The sequence below is a fragment of the Nerophis ophidion genome, linkage group LG19 (assembly GCF_033978795.1).
Source record: "Nerophis ophidion isolate RoL-2023_Sa linkage group LG19, RoL_Noph_v1.0, whole genome shotgun sequence".
Taxonomy (NCBI): Eukaryota; Metazoa; Chordata; class Actinopteri; order Syngnathiformes; family Syngnathidae; genus Nerophis; species Nerophis ophidion.
The window spans coordinates 43,818,144-43,839,265 of NC_084629.1; the positions used below are offsets into that span (position 1 = coordinate 43,818,144).

Sequence of the window (21,122 nt, forward strand, 5' to 3'; positions counted from 1 at the left end):
ACAAAGTTAAGAGTTGTGTCTACTGCAGAACCATGTACTGGACAGATTGGGGCAGGAAGCCCAAAATCGAGTCAGCATGGATGGACGGGCAAAACAGGCAGGAGCTGGTTGGCAAAGAAGACTTGGGCTGGCCTACTGGGCTCGCTGTGGACTATCTGAACGGAAACAGAATCTACTGGTGTGACTCTAAAGAAAACCTAATTGAGTCCATGAGGCCTGATGGCACGGACAGAAAGATCATCATATCGGGAGGTCAGCGATGCCTTTTTGTCCTGCACCATTACTTTTGCTCACAATGTTCAACGTTGAAAGTTTTGTGCTCCAGATGTTGGAAATCCATACAGCGTTGACCTGTTTGAAGGCCACGTGTACTGGACCACAAAGGAGAAAGGGGAAGTGTGGAAGACTGATAAGTTTGGGAAAGGAAGCAAAGTCAAAGTTTTAACCATCAACCCCTGGCTGACCCAGGTCCGCATTTATCAGGAGCATCGACACAACCAGTCAGGTCAGTCAGACCCTCGCCGGGATTATACCTTCAATTGCTGACTGTGCACATTACAATGTGGAAGACATAAGCCAGCAAAGGTGGGCAGAATAGCCATTAATGATACTTAAGTAAGAGCACCATCACTTTAGAGCACAGGTGTCAAAGTCACATCATTTTATCTGGCCTGCAAATGATGTGTCAATAAAGTACTTCAGAAATTCTCACTACATTTTTTTCATTTTGACTGGAAATATATATGTACTGCTTGAAATTGCATACCTTTTCAACTTTTAACAGTATCCAACTTTGCAACAAATATTACAGTATATTATCATACTTTCCAAACATTTTTTTGTCTAAATAAAAATGCTTAAGTTTACGGCAAACAACCCATCAAATTCATAAAAATGACAATATATTTTACGGTGTTTTTTACAGCATAAAATTGTAAATTGAAAAAACTCAAACATTTTTGTGTTAAAATTCTGTTGACTGAGCTGCCAAATTTTTACTTAAACAGTGTATTACTGTAAATGGAAAAAACATTCATTTGTTTTTACAGTAGAAAATCTGGCAGCGTAGTTGCCAGAATAAAAAAACATTTGTACAGCATTTTTCCATGAACAATAGAATGATGGATAGTACTTTATTGATTCCTTCAGGAAAATCTAAATTCCAGCAGCAGTGTACAGAGTTGAGATCAATTTGAAAAAGTAAAAAGTAAATAATGGGTGTTTAAATGGAAACAAAATACAGAAATATTACAATAAAAATAAAAAGCAACAATGTAAAATAAGAATATAACAAGAGAAAGTAGGCAGTAGTGACCATGTTATGAAAAAGTATTGCACTGATATTGTTTTGCATCCCCTGTCATCCTAGTACCCCCCACCCCCACCCCCAGAGAGGATCATATTGTGATTTGATATAACAATATCATGTTGTAAAAAACAATGTACATTGAACACAAACATTCTGCCAACTACCGTATTTCCTTGAATTGCCACCGGGGCGCTAATTAATTTAAAACCTCTTCTCACGACGGCGCTTACCAAAGGCATGCGGTAAATTTAGGCCTGCGCTTGTAAATTTGAGTGTGATGTAAGGATACCATCATGAAAAGCACATTGAATAAAAAAAAACGTTATTATGGTCTTACCTTTACTTATAAATGAAGTCTATGTGCAGCTCCTTCTGATCAAAAGCATCAATAACTTGGTAATAGAAGTCTTCCTTACCTTTCTTCAGTTTTAAAAGTCTCTCTGTCTCGATGGAGATCTTCCTTTATCACCTCCTGCTTCGATTGAAAGTCCAGTTTAGAAAACTGTTTTATTTTAGATATGTAATCCTCCATGTTAAAAGTGCAAGCGAGAGGAAAAAATAAAGGATCGCTGCTCACTCTTGCTGCTTGTTGTCACTTCTTCTGCAGCCGAGTAGTCGCAAGAAGGATCACTAGCGCCCTCTACCACCAGGAGGCGGGAGTCATTTAATGACTCATATTTGACACACGCAGCTACGGTATATTAATAAAACATAGCTGCTTACTGTTCTTTTTAGCATATTCAATAGCTTGGACCTTAAATCCTACTGAATAGCTCTTAATCTTCTTCCCTTTATGCGATTTCAAATGGTAGAAATCAGCCTCCTCCATTTTGAAAATGATGACAGGTGAAGTGTCACTCGTGACGTGACGAGTTTGACCCGGCGGTAATTCTAGACAGGTGCATACTATATACCCGGCGGCAATTCAAGGAAATACGGTAAACTGCCAGATTTTTCCTAAACCCCACCCCCCAAAACAGTGCTACTGTTTTTCCATTTACCGGAAATTGTTGTAAAGAAATTGGAAAAACAGTATATTTTTCAGTAAAATGTTGTAAATGTAAAGTTTTCATGGTACAGACTACTTCCAACAATGTATATCATGAATAATGAAATCTAGATTGATCGGCTGTTACAGTCTGATGGCAGACATAACTGCCAGCAGGGAAAACCACTCGCCCATCCCTGCTCTAGAGCAGTGGTTCTCAAATGGGGGTACTTGAAGGTATGCCAAGGGGTATGTGAGATTTTAAAAAATATTCTAAAAACAGCAGCAATTCAAAAATCCTTCATAAATATATTTATTGAATAATACTTCAACAAAATATGAATGTAAGTTCATAAACTGTGAAAAGAAATACAACAATGCAATATTTGTGGACATGTTCCATAAATATTGATGTGAAAGATTTCCTTTTTTGTGAAGAAATGTTTAGAAGTTGATAATCCAGATGGCTCTCTATTACAATCCCCAAAGAGGGCACTTTAAGTTGATGATTACTTCTATGTGTGGAAATCTTTATTTAGAATTGAATCACTTGTTTTTTTTTTCAACAAGTTTTTAGTATTTTTTAGATCTTTTTTTCCAAATATTTTAATAAAGACCACTACAAATGAGCAATATTTTGCACTGTTATACAATTTAATAAATCAGAAAGTGATGACATAGTGCTGTATTTTACTTATTTATCTCTTTTTTCCAACCAAAAATGCTTTGCTCTGATTAGGGGGCACGTGAATTAAAACAATGTTCACAGGGGGTACATCACTGAAAGAAGGTTGAGAACCACTTCTCTAGAGTAATATGACTCAAGTCAAAGTAAGAAGCAGTCATTCAAAATAATTACTCAATCAATCAATCTATTAATGTGTATTTATATAGCCCTAAATCACAAGTGTCTCAAAGGGCTGCACAAACCACAACGACATGCTCGGTAGAGCCCACATAAGGGCAAGGAAAAACTCACACCCAATGTGACGTCGTGACAGTAACAATGATATCAATTATAGTCTGGAGCGCCACGCACGGTGGGTCCGATGGGGTATTCATAAGGATATCAAAGTCCCCCATTATAATTATATTATCAGCGTGCGTCACTAGATCAGCAATGAACTCTAAGAATTTACTGATAAAGTCCGAATAGGGCCCTGGTAGGCGGTAGATAACAGCCAGGTATAGAGGCAGAGGTGTGACAGACCTCATAGTAAGCACCTCAAACGATTTATATTTATTATTTAGGTTAGGACTAAGGTTAAAGTTTTTCGTTGTATATTAGTGCGACCCCCCAACCCCTTTTAAGGGGACAGGGAATATGCGCATTCGTATAGTTAGGAGGAGTAAGTCAATTTGTAGTGAAAAAATTACTCTAGTGAGTAACTGATGAGTAACCTCTGATTTATTTAGTAGCTATTTTTAATGGTACACAACAGGTGTGTGTGTGTGTGTGTGTGTGTGTGTGTGTGTGTGTGTGTGTGTGTGTGTGTGTGTGTGTGAGACAGAGAGGAGCTATTAGATCATGAACCACAAAGGATGCACATTTTATGTCACAAGTTGGAAGTGGAAATCTTGTCGGCTGAAAGTTGAACATTTCTACTGACACAGATGACAGCACATGGTGTAAATGTTCTTTTTCTTAGCTTGTAAGTAAACATTAGAAAGTTGTGTTGCTACGTCTTATGTCATGTCACTTTCGACAGTCTTGTTTGGAGAACGGTCATGTGACTGCCAGGCTCTGTTTGATTGCTGAGATGCAGTCAAATGTCAGTAGAGCAGGGCTGTCAGTCATTTGAGGTCAGGGGTCGCATGGAGGAACATCTACTCCCAAGTGGGCCGGAAAATCACGGCACGATAACTTAAAAATAAAGACAATTCCAGGTTGTTGTCTTTGTTTTACGTTGGCCAAAAGTAGAACAAGCACATAATGAAAAGGTACAAATGACAAATAATCCTCTGGACAAAACCTTTGAAGTTTATTGAACATTCTGAGGAAATTTCTGCAGCTTCAAAAACACAATGAGCTTAGACTTGGTCTGAGTGTGTCTACAAAGCCTGGTTTAACTTGAAGTCTTTCTGAGATTAAACAAAAAACACAACATGTAAACTCTTCTAGCTATCAATACCTCCTTGGTCAGGTCCACGTATCGATCCAGTGCTAACTCAACAAACTGTAAGCAACGGAGGTCAAAACTATTCAAAAGAGTTAAGTTGACTTTTCTTATGTTTGACGGACATTATGAGGAGTGAGGGTGCCAAAGGACCATGTGTTCCAAGCAGAAGACATACAACGGCAGGTTTTAAGTTTCATGTGGGTCGAGGAGGAGGAGGAGCCACAGTCACCCTTTACTGTGTACCTCTTGTATAAAGCGTTTGCTTGCCTAACAGAATAGCTATCATGACATCCAGTGGACACATTTAGAACAGCAGTTTTTTTCGTCAGCTCATTTCCATACCTGGCAGACTCATCACCTACGTTTGACAGCCCTGCACTACAACTTATGTTGGATTGCTGGAACTCAGTCATCTTTTAGTGCCCGCTGGAATCATCACAACAAGCAAGCAGCAATTCATACATTAAAGGTCAAAGTAATGATGACAAAAATAAATGTGGTGATGGGAATGAAAGTTTATGTAACAAAGTAAATGTTGTATTACTTCTTGACAAACATTCTCATGTAAATGTAAAAAGGAAGTTGCATTAAAGTACTCTGACAATCACAATGTATGCTAACAGTGGTAGAAGTAAATGTAGGTTACTAGTAGTAGAAGTAAATGTAGGTTACTAGTAGTAGAAGTAAGTGTAGGTTACTAGTAGTAGAAGTAAATGTAGGTCACTAGTAGTAGAAGTAAATGTAGGTTACTAGTAGTAGAAGTAAATGTAGGTTACTAGTAGTAGAAGTAAATGTAGGTTACTAGTAGTAGAAGTAAGTGTAGGTTACTAGTAGTAGAAGTAAGTGTAGGTTACTAGTAGTAGAAGTAAATGTAGGTTACTAGTAGTAGAAGTAAATGTAGGTTACTAGTAGTAGAAGTAAGTGTAGGTAACTAGTAGTAGAAGTAAGTGTAGGTTACTAGTAGTAGAAGTAAATGTAGGTTACTAGTAGTAGAAGTAAGTGTAGGTTACTAGTAGTATAAGTAAATGTAGGTTACTAGTAGTAGAAGTAAATGTAGGTTACTAGTAGTAGAAGTAAGTGTAGGTTACTAGTAGTAGAAGTAAGTGTAGGTTACTAGTAGTAGAAGTAAGTGTAGGTTACTAGTAGTAGAAGTAAATGTAGGTTACTAGTAGTAGAAGTAAGTGTAGGTTACTAGTAGTAGAAATAAGTGTAGGTTACTAGTAGTAGAAGTAAGTGTAGGTTACTAGTAGTAGAAGTAAGTGTAGGTTACTAGTAGTAGAAGTAAGTGTAGGTTACTAGTAGTAGAAATAAGTGTAGGTTACTAGTAGTAGAAGTAAATGTAGGTTACTAGTAGTAGAAGTAAATGTAGGTTACTAGTAGTAGAAGTACGTGTAGGTTACTAGTAGTAGAAGTACGTGTAGGTTACTAGTAGTAGAAGTAAGTGTAGGTTACTAGTAGTAGAAGTAAATGTAGGTTACTAGTAGTAGAAGTAAGTGTAGGTTACTAGTAGTAGAAATAAGTGTAGGTTACTAGTAGTAGAAGTAAGTGTAGGTTACTAGTAGTAGAAGTAAGTGTAGGTTACTAGTAGTAGAAGTAAGTGTAGGTTACTAGTAGTAGAAATAAGTGTAGGTTACTAGTAGTAGAAGTAAATGTAGGTTACTAGTAGTAGAAGTAAATGTAGGTTACTAGTAGTAGAAGTAAGTGTAGGTTACTAGTAGTAGAAGTAAGTGTAGGTTACTAGTAGTAGAAATAAGTCTAGGTTACTAGTAGTAGAAGTAAGTGTAGGTCACTAGTAGTAGAAGTGTAGGTTACTAGTAGTAGAAGTACGTGTAGGTTACTAGTAGTAGAAGTAAATGTAGGTTACTAGTAGTAGAAGTAAGTGTAGGTCACTAGTAGTAGAAATAAGTCTAGGTTACTAGTAGTAGAAGTAAGTGTAGGTTACTAGTAGTAGAAATAAGTCTAGGTTACTAGTAGTAGAAGTAAGTGTAGGTTACTAGTAGTAGAAGTACGTGTAGGTTACTAGTAGTAGAAGTACGTGTAGGTTACTAGTAGTAGAAGTAAGTGTAGGTTACTAGTAGTAGAAGTAAGTGTAGGTTACTAGTAGTAGAAATAAGTCTAGGTTACTAGTAGTAGAAGTAAGTGTAGGTCACTAGTAGTAGAAGTGTAGGTTACTAGTAGTAGAAGTACGTGTAGGTTACTAGTAGTAGAAGTAAATGTAGGTTACTAGTAGTAGAAGTAAGTGTAGGTCACTAGTAGTAGAAGTAAGTGTAGGTTACTAGTAGTAGAAATAAGTGTAGGTTACTAGTAGTAGAAGTAAATGTAGGTTACTAGTAGTAGAAGTAAGTGTAGGTCACTAGTAGTAGAAGTAAGTGTAGGTCACTAGTAGTAGAAGTAAATGTAGGTCACTAGTAGTAGAAGTAAGTGTAGGTTACTAGTAGTAGAAGTAAGTGTAGGTTACTAGTAGTAGAAGTAAGTGTAGGTTACTAGTAGTAGAAGTAAGTGTAGGTTACTAGTAGTAGAAGTAAGTGTAGGTTACTAGTAGTAGAAGTAAGTGTAGGTTACTAGTAGTAGAAATAAGTGTAGGTTACTAGTAGTAGAAGTAAATGTAGGTTACTAGTAGTAGAAGTAAGTGTAGGTTACTAGTAGTAGAAGTACGTGTAGGTTACTAGTAGTAGAAGTACGTGTAGGTTACTAGTAGTAGAAGTAAGTGTAGGTTACTAGTAGTAGAAGTAAGTGTAGGTTACTAGTAGTAGAAGTAAGTGTAGGTTACTAGTAGTAGAAGTAAGTGTAGGTTACTAGTAGTAGAAGTAAGTGTAGGTCACTAGTAGTAGAAGTGTAGGTTACTAGTAGTAGAAGTACGTGTAGGTTACTAGTAGTAGAAGTAAGTGTAGGTTACTAGTAGTAGAAGTACGTGTAGGTTACTAGTAGTAGAAGTAAGTGTAGGTCACTAGTAGTAGAAGTAAGTGTAGGTTACTAGTAGTAGAAGTACGTGTAGGTTACTAGTAGTAGAAGTAAGTGTAGGTTACTAGTAGTAGAAGTACGTGTAGGTTACTAGTAGTAGAAGTAAGTGTAGGTTACTAGTAGTAGAAGTACGTGTAGGTTACTAGTAGTAGAAGTACGTGTAGGTTACTAGTAGTAGAAGTAAGTGTAGGTTACTAGTAGTAGAAGTAAGTGTAGGTTACTAGTAGTTGAAGTAAATGTAGGTTACTAGTAGTAGAAGTAAGTGTAGGTTACTAGTAGTAGAAGTAAATGTAGGTTACTAGTAGTAGAAGTAAGTGTAGGTTACTAGTAGTAGAAGTAAGTGTAGGTTACTAGTAGTAGAAGTAAGTGTAGGTTACTAGTAGTAGAAGTAAGTGTAGGTTACTAGTAGTAGAAGTAAGTGTAGGTTACTAGTAGTAGAAGTAAGTGTAGGTTACTAGTAGTAGAAGTAAGTGTAGGTTACTAGTAGTAGAAGTAAGTGTAGGTTACTAGTACTTCCCACCTGTGAAGGCAGCCAGTTAGGAAAAGTTGTGATAAATTGTGATAAAAGCGAGGTGAATATAATGAAAGAAAAAGAGTTCATATTGAAAGAGCAACTACTCTGCTGACTGCAACAATACACTTGAAGCTGGTATTGATTATTGATTCCGTTTGATCCAAAGGTAGTAGTCATGTGATCTATATGTGGAGCTACTTAGAAATTGATGACATCACTAGGAAGTCAAAGGTTCATTCCATTTTGCTTGTACAGTTGACCCAGAGAGTGATTGTGCTCTGCCATCCTCAGTGCCCAACCCGTGCAAGAATGTGTGCAGTCACCTGTGTCTCCTCCGGCCAGGTGGATACACCTGTACCTGCCCGCAGGGTTCCTCTCCGATGGATTTGGACTCGAGGGAATGTGATGCAGGTAAGCTTGCGTGTGTGAAGTGTTGCAGTCCAAGTCTTGTCTGTTGCTCCAAAGTGTTTGATTGTCACCCCGCAGCTATTGAAGCACCTGTAGCAATGCCCCTGGCCTGCAGGTGCATGAACGGCGGGAGCTGCTTGACAGACGCAGGAGGTGTGCCCACATGCAAGTGAGTGAGCTGGCAGGTGTGTTTGATATCAGCCTGTATTTCTTCACTGACTACTAAGTCCATCCTGTCGGCTGCAAAGATGTCCTTCTGGCTACGTGGGAAGCTACTGCGAGATGGGCAAGTCACGAGGAGCTCCAGCAGGAACAGGTACTCGCTGTTGGTCAACTTCTCACTCTTTCACCTGCTGACAGGTACACCTGAAACAAGACCCGTGTTAGCAAAGATGTTGAGACAAATATGTTAGAAACGGTGCACTTCAAAATAATAATAAACATGTTAATAATTCTTTGTAACCCTCCAACAATATTAAACCTCACTGACCATTATTAGCTTTTATGGAGACTCTCAGGCCTCCAATTTGAACTTTTGAAGGTCAAGGCAAGTGTTGCTTTAAAGGAGGGCTCATATTTTACAGCAAACTTTTTCTTTCCAGGGAGGGGCTCCAAAGCATGCATACATACACATATATATATATATATATATATACATATATATATATATACCCACGCATTCTCGGGGAGAACATGCAAACTCCACACAGAAAGATCCCGAGCCTGGATTTGAACCCAGGACTGCAGGAACTTCGTATTGTGAGGCAGACGCACTAACCCCTCTGCCACCGTGAAGCCCTTTATATATATATATATATATATATATATATATATATATATATATATATTTATATATATATATATATATATATATATACATATATACATACATATATATGTGTATATATACATACATATATAAATATATATATGTGTATATATATATATTTATATATATATTTATATATATATATAAATATATATATATATATACATACATATATATAAATATATATATATGTATATATATATATTTATATATATATATATATATTTGTATATATTTATATATATATTTATATATATATATATACACACACACATGTATATATGTTACATATACACTTATGTTAGTATGTTACATATATATGTATATGTGTATATATACATATACTGTTTATATATATATGTGAAGATGGATGACATGTGATCTGGATTGTATAAATTTGTGTTAGTCGCACTCATCAAACAATTAATCGAAGCAACAGAATTAATGTTTTTTTCAAATGGAATCAATTGATTAATTGTTGCAGCCCTACTGCATAATCAATAATTGACATTTTAATGTTACTGCCTCAGCAGACTTATCTTTTGCACTAAGATGCTTCTTTGAGTTTTTATCAATTAGAGTGTTTTTTAAAGAAGTTGACACATTTCATTAGGCAATATTTCCCACCTTTCGCAGCTGCTGCAGTTCTCCTGGCAGTCATCGTGCTCATCATCACTGGAGCTCTGGCAGTCGGTGTCTTCCTCAACTACAAACGCACTGGATCCTTCATCCCCTCCATGCCCAAGCTGCCCAGGTGTGTCACCACTCATCCAGTCCTGAAGAACATATCCTCTGAGCATCATGCTTTTCTCCAGCCTCAGCAGTCTGGTGAAGTCCAGCGACACGGGCAATGGTGTGACCTTTCACTCTGGTGACAACGTGGATCTGGGCCCAGCACGTATTGGTGTGTCATTCATCGACACCAGCATGCAGATGGTGAGTTCATGTGTGAAGAAGTCGCTGAGGGTCTGCATTGCATTTTTATTTGTGCCGTAAAGTCAGGAAAATCTGATTTGTCATTTATTTTAAAGTACATGTAGCACCTTTTTTTTTCTTTTTTTATGCATTCTAATTCGTAATATACGGCAAGTAGGAGGTGGCTAACAATGCAGCTAATGTGAGTACACATTTGCACCCATAAAGACCGCTAAAAAGCATACATAAAACTGCCACATTACGTGAGAAAAACACTTTTCCCCTCAGGCGACACGGCATCAAAAATCCACATCAGTGTGCAAAGGATATCACCACATGGAACACTTCAGAAAACCACTGTCAGTAACTACAGTTGGTCGCTACATCTGTAAGTGCAAGTTAAAACTCTACTATGCAAAGCCACATCCATTTATTAACAACACCCAGAAATGCTTGGCTGGGCCCGAGATCATCTAAGATGGACTGATGCCAAGTGGATAAGTGTTCTGTGGTCTGACCAGTCCACATTTCAAATAGTTGTTAGAAAGTAGGATGTGGCTAACCATGCAGCTAATGTGAGTAGACTGGGGCGCCCATTACACCAATAATTATGTTGATAGTTTGTACATCTTCTTTTATTATGTTGATAGTTTGTAGATCTTGTTTGTCCCTGATCAATACTGCTGTATGGTGCTTCAAGTTCACTAAAACTGGATCTGTTAAGCACAGACCTTCCAAAATGTGTAGTTCATCCTTCTTATATTTTATCTCCAAAATATAAACTTTTGCATTATCATTTGTCCCAAAATAGTCTTTGAGGTCCCTCATGAAGTCTGTCATTAATGGAAGTTGTATGCTTTGTTGTCAGAATCAATGAATCCACGGATGTATGCTTAAAATGAGTCAAATATGTCAATATCACATGTTATTATGAAAGTGCATGTTACTCTGTTACATATATACTTATGTTACTATGTTACATATGTTACTGTGTTGCACTAACATAAGTATGTATGTAACACACTAACATAAGTATACATGTAACACACTAACATAAGTATACATGTAACATACTAACATAAGTATACATGTAACATACTAACATAAGTATATATGTAACATACTAACATAAGTATATATGTAACATACTAACATAAGTATACATGTAACATACTAACATAAGTATGTATGTAACATACTAACATAATTATGTATGTAACACACTAACATAAGTATACATGTAACACACTAACATAATTATATATGTAACATACCAACATAAGTATATATGTAACACACTAACATAAGTATACATGTAACACACTAACATAATTATATATGTAACATACTAACATAAGTATGTATGTAACACACTAACATAAGTATATGTGTAACATACTAACATAAGTATATATGCAACACACTAACATAAGTATACATGTAACATACTAACATAATTATGTATGTAACATACTAACATAAGTATATATGTAACATACTAACATAATTATGTATGTAACATACTAACATAATTATGTATGAAACATACTAACATAAGTATATATGTAACATACTAACATAAGTATATATGTAACATAATAACATAAGTATATATGTAACATACTAACATAAGTATGTATGTAACGCACTAACATAAGTATATATGTAACATACTAACATAAGTATATATGTAACATACTAACATAAGTATATATGTAACATACTAACATAAGTATATATGTAACATACTAACATAAATATGTATGTAACACACTAACATAAGTATACATGTAACATACTAACATAATTATGTATGTAACACACCAACATAAGTATATATGTAACACACTAACATAAGTATACATGTAACATACTAACATAGGTATGTATGTAACATACTAACATAATTATGTATGTAACACACTAACACAAGTATACATGTAACACACTGACATAATTATGTATGTAACATACTAACATAATTATATATGTAACATACTAACATAAGTATGTATGTAACACACTAACATAAGTATATATGTAACATACTAGCATAAGTATATATGCAACACACTAACATAAGTAGACATGTAACATACTAACATAATTATGTATGTAACATACTAACATAGGTATATATGTAACATACTAACATAAGTATGTATGTAACATACTAACATAATTATGTATGTAACACACTAACATAAGTATACATGTAACACACTAACATAATTATGTATGTAACATACTAACATAAGTATATATGTAACATACCAACATAAGTATATATGTAACACGCTAACATAAGTATACATGTAACACACTAACATAATTATATATGTAACATACTAACATAAGTATGTATGTAACATACTAACATAAGTATATATGTAACATACTAACATAAGTATGTATGTAACATACTAACATAAGTATACACGTAACATACTAACATAAGTATATATGTAACATACTAACATAAGTATACATGTAACATACTAACATAAGTATATATGTAACATACTAACATAAGTATATATGTAACATACTAACATAAGTATATATGTAACATACTAACATAAGTATATATGTAACACACTAACATAAGTATACATGTAACATACTAACATAATTATGTATGTAACACACTAACATAAGTATATATGTAACATACTAACATAAGTATATATGTAACATACTAACATAAGTATATATGTAACACACTAACATAAGTATACATGTAACATACTAACATAATTATGCATGTAACACACTAACATATGTATATATGTAACATACTAACATAAGTATATATGTAACACACTAACATAAGTATATATGTAACACACTAACATAAGTATACATGTAACATACTAACATAATTATGTATGTAACACACTAACATAAGTATATATGTAACATACTAACATAAGTATATATGTAACACACTAACATAAGTATGCATGTAACATACTAACATAATTATGTATGTAACACACTAACATAAGTATATATGTAACACACTAACATAAGTATACATGTAACATACTAACATAAGTATGTATGTAACATACTAACATAATTATGTATGTAACACACTAACATAAGTATACATGTAACACACTAACATAATTATATATGTAACATACTAACATAAGTATGTATGTAACATACTAACATAAGTATATATGTAACACACTAACATAAGTATACATGCAACATACTAACATAATTATGTATGTAACACACTAACATAAGCATATATGTAACACACTAACATAAGTATATATGTAACATACTAACATAAGTATATATGCAACACACTAACATAAGTATACATGTAACATACTAACATAATTATGTATGTAACATACTAACATAAGTATATATGTAACATACTAACATAATTATGTATGTAACATACTAACATAAGTATATATGTAACATAGTAACATAAGTGTGTATGTAACGCACTAACATAAGCATATATGTAACATACTAACATAAGTATATATGTAACATAGTAACATAAGTATATATGTAACATACTAACATACGTATATATGTAATACACTAACATAAGTATACATGTAACATACTAACATAATTATGTATGTAACATACTAACATAAGTATGCATGTAACATACTAACATAATTATGTATGTAACACACTAACATAAGTATATATGTAACACACTAACATAAGTATACATGTAACATACTAACATAAGTATGTATGTAACATACTAACATAATTATGTATGTAACACACTAACACAAGTATACATGTAACACACTGACATAATTATGTATGTAACATACTAACATAATTATGTATGTAACACACTAACATAAGTATACATGTAACACACTAACATAATTATATATGTAACATACTAACATAAGTATATATGTAACACACTAACATAAGTATACATGTAACATACTAACATAAGTATGTATGTAACATACTAACATAATTGTGTATGTAACACACTAACAACAAGTATACATGTAACACACTGACATAATTATGTATGTAACATACTAACATAATTATGTATGTAACACACTAACATAAGTATACATGTAACACACTAACATAATTATATATGTAACATACTAACATAGTTATGTATGTAACACACTAACATAAGTATACATGTAACACACTAACATAATTATATATGTAACATACTAACATAAGTATATATGTAACATACTAACATAATTATGTATGTAACATACTAACATAAGTATATATGTAACATAGTAACATAAGTGTGTATGTAACGCACTAACATAAGCATATATGTAACATACTAACATAAGTATATATGTAACATAGTAACATAAGTATATATGTAACATACTAACATACGTATATATGTAATACACTAACATAAGTATACATGTAACATACTAACATAATTATGTATGTAACATACTAACATAAGTATGCATGTAACATACTAACATAATTATGTATGTAACACACTAACATAAGTATATATGTAACACACTAACATAAGTATACATGTAACATACTAACATAAGTATGTATGTAACATACTAACATAATTATGTATGTAACACACTAACACAAGTATACATGTAACACACTGACATAATTATGTATGTAACATACTAACATAATTATGTATGTAACACACTAACATAAGTATACATGTAACACACTAACATAATTATATATGTAACATACTAACATAAGTATATATGTAACACACTAACATAAGTATACATGTAACATACTAACATAAGTATGTATGTAACATACTAACATAATTGTGTATGTAACACACTAACAACAAGTATACATGTAACACACTGACATAATTATGTATGTAACATACTAACATAATTATGTATGTAACACACTAACATAAGTATACATGTAACACACTAACATAATTATATATGTAACATACTAACATAGTTATGTATGTAACACACTAACATAAGTATACATGTAACACACTAACATAATTATATATGTAACATACTAACATAAGTATATATGCAACACACTAACATAAGTAGACGTGTAACATACTAACATAATTATGTATCTAACATACTAACATAAGTATACATGTAACACACTAACATAATTATGTATGTTACATACTAACATAAGTATACATGTAACATACTAACATAATTATGTATGTAACATACTAACATAAGTATATATGTAACACACTAACATAAGTATACATGTAACATACTAACATAAGTATGTATGTAACATACTAACATAAGTATATATGTAACATACTAACATAATTATGTATGTAACATACTAACATAAGTATATATGTAACATACTAACATAATTATGTATGTAACACACTAACATAATTATGTATGTAACATACTAACATAAGTATATATGTAACACACTAACATAAGTATATATGTAACATACTAACATAAGTATATATGTAACACACTAACATAAGTATACATGTAACATACTAACATAATTATGTATGTAACACACTAGCATAAGTATACATGTAACATACTAACATAAGTATGTATGTAACATACTAACATAATTATGTATGTAACACACTAACATAAGTATACATGTAACACACTAACATAATTATGTATGTAACATACTAACATAATTATGTATGTAACACACTAACATAAGTATACATGTAACGCACTAACATAATTATATATGTAACATACTAACATAAGTATGTATGTAACATACTAACATAAGTATATATATAACACACTAACATAAGTATACATGTAACATACTAACATAATTATGTATGTAACACACTAACATAAGTATATATGTAACACGCTAACATAAGTATATATGTAACATACTAACATAAGTATATATGCAACACACTAACATAAGTATACATGTAACATACTAACATAATTATGTATGTAACATACTAACATAAGTATATATGTAACATACTAACATAATTATGTATGTAACATACTAACATAAGTATATATGTAACATAGTAACATAAGTATGTATGTAACGCACTAACATAAGTATATATGTAACATACCAACATAAGTATATATGTAACATAGTAACATAAGTATATATGTAACATACTAACATAAGTATATATGTAATACACTAACATAAGTATACATGTAACATACTAACATAATTATGTATGTAACATACTAACATAAGTATGCATGTAACATACTAACATAAGTATGCATGTAACATACTAACATAATTATGTATGTAACACACTAACATAAGTATATATGTAACACACTAACATAAGTATACATGTAACATACTAACATGAGTATGTATGTAACATACTAACATAATTATGTATGTAACACACTAACACAAGTATACATGTAACACACTGACATAATTATGTATGTAACATACTAACATAATTATGTATGTAACACACTAACATAAGTATACATGTAACACACTTACATAATTATATATGTAACATACTAACATAAGTATATATGTAACACACTAACATAAGTATACATGTAACATACCAACATAAGTATGTATGTAACATACTAACATAATTATGTATGTAACACACTAACACAAGTATACATGTAACACACTAACATAATTATATATGTAACATACTAACATAATTATGTATGTAACACACTAACATACGTATACATGTAACACACTAACATAATTATATATGTAACATACTAACATAAGTATATATGCAACACACTAACATAAGTAGACATGTAACATACTAACATAATTATGTATCTAACATACTAACATAAGTATACATGTAACACACTAACATAATTATGTATGTAACATACTAACATAAGTATACATGTAACATACTAACATAATTATGTATGTAACATACTAACATAAGTATATATGTAACATACTAACATAAGTATACATGTAACATACTAACATAAGTATGTATGTAACATACTAACATAAGTATATATGTAACATACTAACATAATTATGTATGTAACATACTAACATATGTATATATGTAACATACTAACATAAGTATGTATGTAACACACTAACATAATTATGTATGTAACATACTAACATAAGTATGTATGTAACACACTAACATAAGTATATATGTAACATACTAACATAATTATGTATGTAACACACTAACATAAGTATACATGTAACATACTAACATAATTATGTATGTAACATACTAACATAAGTATGTATGTAACATACTAACATAATTATGTATGAAACATACTAACATAAGTATATATGTAACATACTAACATAAGTATATATGTAACACACTAACATAAGTATACATGTAACATACTAACATAATTATGTATGTAACATACTAACATAAGTATACATGTAACATACTAACATAATTATGTATGTAACATACTAACATAAGCATATATGTAACACACTAACATAAGTATGTATGTAACATACTAACATAAGTATATATGTAACATACTAATGTAAGTATGTATGTAACGCACCAACATAAGTATATATGTAACATACTAACATAAGTATATATGTAACATACTAACATAAGTATATATGTAACATACTAACATAAGTATGTATGTAACACACAAGTATATATGTAACATACTAACATAAGTATGTATGTAACACACTAACATAAGTATATATGTAACATGCTAACATAAGTATATACGTAACATACTAACATATGTATGTAACACACTAACATAAGTATATACTGTATGTAACATAGGTATATATGTAACATAGTAACATAAGTATGTATGTAACACACTAACATAAGTATATATGTAACATACTAACATATGTATGTGACACACTAACATAAGTATATATGTAACATAGTAACATAAGTATACATGTAACATAGTAACATAAGTATGTATGTAACATAGTAACATAGGTATATATGTAACATGCTAACATAAGTATGTATGTAACACACATACGTATATATGTAACATACTAACATAAGTATGTATGTAACACACTAACATAAGTATATATGTAACATACTAACATATGTATGTAACACACTAAGTATATATGTAACGCACTAACATAAGTATATGTGTAACATACTAACATAAGTATATATGTTACATACTAACATAGGTATATATGTAACATACTAACATAAGTATATATGTAACCTACTAACATAAGTATGTATGTAACACACATAAGTATATATGTAACGTACTAACATAAGTATGTGCGTAACACACTAACGTAAGTATATATGTAACATACTAACATAAGTATGTATGTGTTACATATATACTTATGTTAGTATGTATATAAAATGATGGATTATATTGGATGTTTTAGAGCCAGAAGAGCATGACTCCTATTGGCTCCATTGTTAGCTGACTTTTGCTAGCGTTTATTTACGGGTTAGAATGCATAAAAAAAGAATATATATATATTTTTGTCTCACATAAGTACAGTGAATAATAAGGTAAATTCCCCCCAGAAGTGCACTTCCCCTTTAAGATTGCACAGCTGCAACCTGCAGTTATGTAGACTGCCAGCAGAGGGCGCTGTGGTGTTCCTCACAGTAGGAAAGATGAGAACAGAATGTGTCGCTGCAGGTTTGTGTTATTAAACAATGTCTTGCTAGGATGATAACTTCGCCATGGAAGCTGCCAGACATGCTGTCACTTTCGAGAACCCGTTATACGCCAACACACCTGCTGTCATTCACGCCTCCCAGGTACACCTGCACTCACTACGGTCTCGGCACACACCTGCACTCACTTGAAATGCTTAAAATTCTGGCAACTAAGCTGCCATTTATTTTTTTTTACTGTAAAATGTATAGTTATTTTTACAGTATACATTTTGCTAGGTAACTTGCTTCGAAATGGTAGGTCAAGCAGATTTTTACGTCTTTTAGTTTTAACAAAACAAATGTTTGGTATGTATAACAATATAAAATGTTGTGCAGTTAAAAGATGTACATGTGAAAATGGAGATTGCTAGAAAGAACACAAGTACTTAATTGACACACATAATTATGATAAATATAATTGACACACATAATTATGATAAATATAATTGACACATATAATTATGAGCCAGTGTTCTACAACCGTCTTCTAGATGATTCCAAACCCAGGCAGCAACACTCAATGAAACAAGATTGGATATTATATTTCAGAAACTGTTGAATCAGCCGAGTAAGGATATTTATTTAGTACACAACTCATTTGGCTTCTTTGTCCACAAACAGATGACGGTTCATTTGAGCGGTGAGCCGGCGGTCCAAAACAACTTTGTCAACCCGGTGTATCGTTTAGAACACAGCCAGGTTCTTGTCAATACGTCCACCGTCACACCAAAGCCAGTTGAGGTAAGTCTTTTTATTTTTCTTGGTGTGTATTCAAACCTACTGTTTGCCTTTTAATATTTCATCAACATGTTCTCTGCTGCAAAGTCAAGTCCACTAGTCAGCAAATACTTTATTTTAATTAGTCGACTATTCAAATATTCTCAATGAATGTTTATTATTGTTTCTTCTTCATTGCACTTTCAGTCCACAACTCCATTTTAACTCATTTCCAAATGCTATTAAGTACAAAAGCCAAAAGCCGTGAAGTTGTCAGGTTGTGTAAATGCTCAATAAAAAGAGAATACAACAAATCAATTGAATAGACTGCAAAGACAAGATATTTCATCTTCACACTGAGAAACTTATTTTTTTTTTTTGCAAATAATCATGAAGTTAAGCATTTTTACCAGTGTGTTACATGGCCTTTCCTTTGAACAACACTCAGTGCAGGTTTGGGAACTGAAGAGACACATCTTTGAAGTGGAATTATTTCCCATTCTTGCTTGATGTACAGCTTAAGTTGTTCAACAGTCTCCTGCCTCATATTTTAGCCTTCATATTGCAGAACACATGTCAATGGGAGAACATAATGCCAGTAGTACACAGAAAAACCTTATTTAAACAAGGTGGTGTGTTACCTGTCATCAATTTGACATGCAGTCTTAGTAGATCACACCCAATTGCACACTAACACCTGTTATTTGGATCTTAGTACATCAGGCCCATTGTCAATGTCCAAAAAAATGCTGACAGCAAAATGCATCAATTGAATTTGTGTCAAAGAGCCTCTTAATTCATCCAGGAGCTATAAAATCATAAAATGATATTGCTGAATAGACTATATGTTTATTTTGGACAGTCCAAATCTGTTGAGAACAACACCTGATTTCTCACAGCCAATTCTCTGCAACTGCCACTTTGCACGTCCTTTATAGACACTAAATAGTGGCCGCAGAACAATTTCAGTCTTGAAAGATCCCAATGCGTTTGCTAAATGATTAAATTAGCATTTTGTCTTCCAATTATTGTGGCAGCGTATCTTCTCCATTTTAATTCAAGAAAGATGCGCTAAATCATCTCATTTAAGTTTGCACGTGGTGGAATGCACCTGCAAACCTGTAGTGGAAAATTTCTGTCCTCAGGTTACCTCCAAACTAAATGCATTTGGGAGGGACACGACATAAGAGGTCAAGTCACCCTGAACATTGGACAGTTACATAAGTTGTTATGATAGAAATCAGGTCATCATGGAGTGTATAAATAAGAAGGGAAGACCAAGCCTGATGTGCTCTTTCTTAATTCCTTTCATGAGGGTTCACCATCTTTCGTCTCATGAGACTCTGTCTGTTTTCATATCGATTCAATCCAACTTTGTACTATCTAATTGTGAGTAATTAAAAATGTTGTAACAAACTCTTGTTCCTGTTGAAGAATTGGACTTTTCAACCACATAAAATTGTACAGGATGAGGCTCTTGGTTAAATTCCCTGACTTTTCTACCACAAACCTTTAGTAAATGTGGCCCTAATATCATCTCTGGGGAACATAGTTTTGTTTGTGTTGTGGTCCTAAGGAGTCAACATGGAGATTATTCAAGCGCAAACTGAAGCCAAGCCTCGCCTTTGAGAACCTGTCCTACTTCAAGGTGAGTCAAGGTCGCTCATGACAACAAACGCTCACAAGATTCTCTCACTCTTTGAAATAT

General features: G+C 32.6%; 1 protein-coding gene across 1 annotated transcript in view; it reads left to right on the top strand.

Moving 5' to 3' along the window:
* lrp2a (low density lipoprotein receptor-related protein 2a) overlaps positions 1–21,122 on the top strand; it is a 175,081-nt gene that overhangs the window by 153,378 nt on the left and 581 nt on the right. Inside the window, exons 68-77 of the mRNA XM_061880085.1 lie at positions 29–252; positions 326–505; positions 8,184–8,303; positions 8,379–8,469; positions 8,549–8,616; positions 9,766–9,883; positions 9,945–10,065; positions 18,707–18,799; positions 19,319–19,438; positions 20,991–21,062. Coding sequence (XP_061736069.1) covers positions 29–252; positions 326–505; positions 8,184–8,303; positions 8,379–8,469; positions 8,549–8,616; positions 9,766–9,883; positions 9,945–10,065; positions 18,707–18,799; positions 19,319–19,438; positions 20,991–21,062 — 1,207 coding nt within the window. The remainder of the gene's footprint in view (positions 1–28; positions 253–325; positions 506–8,183; positions 8,304–8,378; positions 8,470–8,548; positions 8,617–9,765; positions 9,884–9,944; positions 10,066–18,706; positions 18,800–19,318; positions 19,439–20,990; positions 21,063–21,122) is intronic.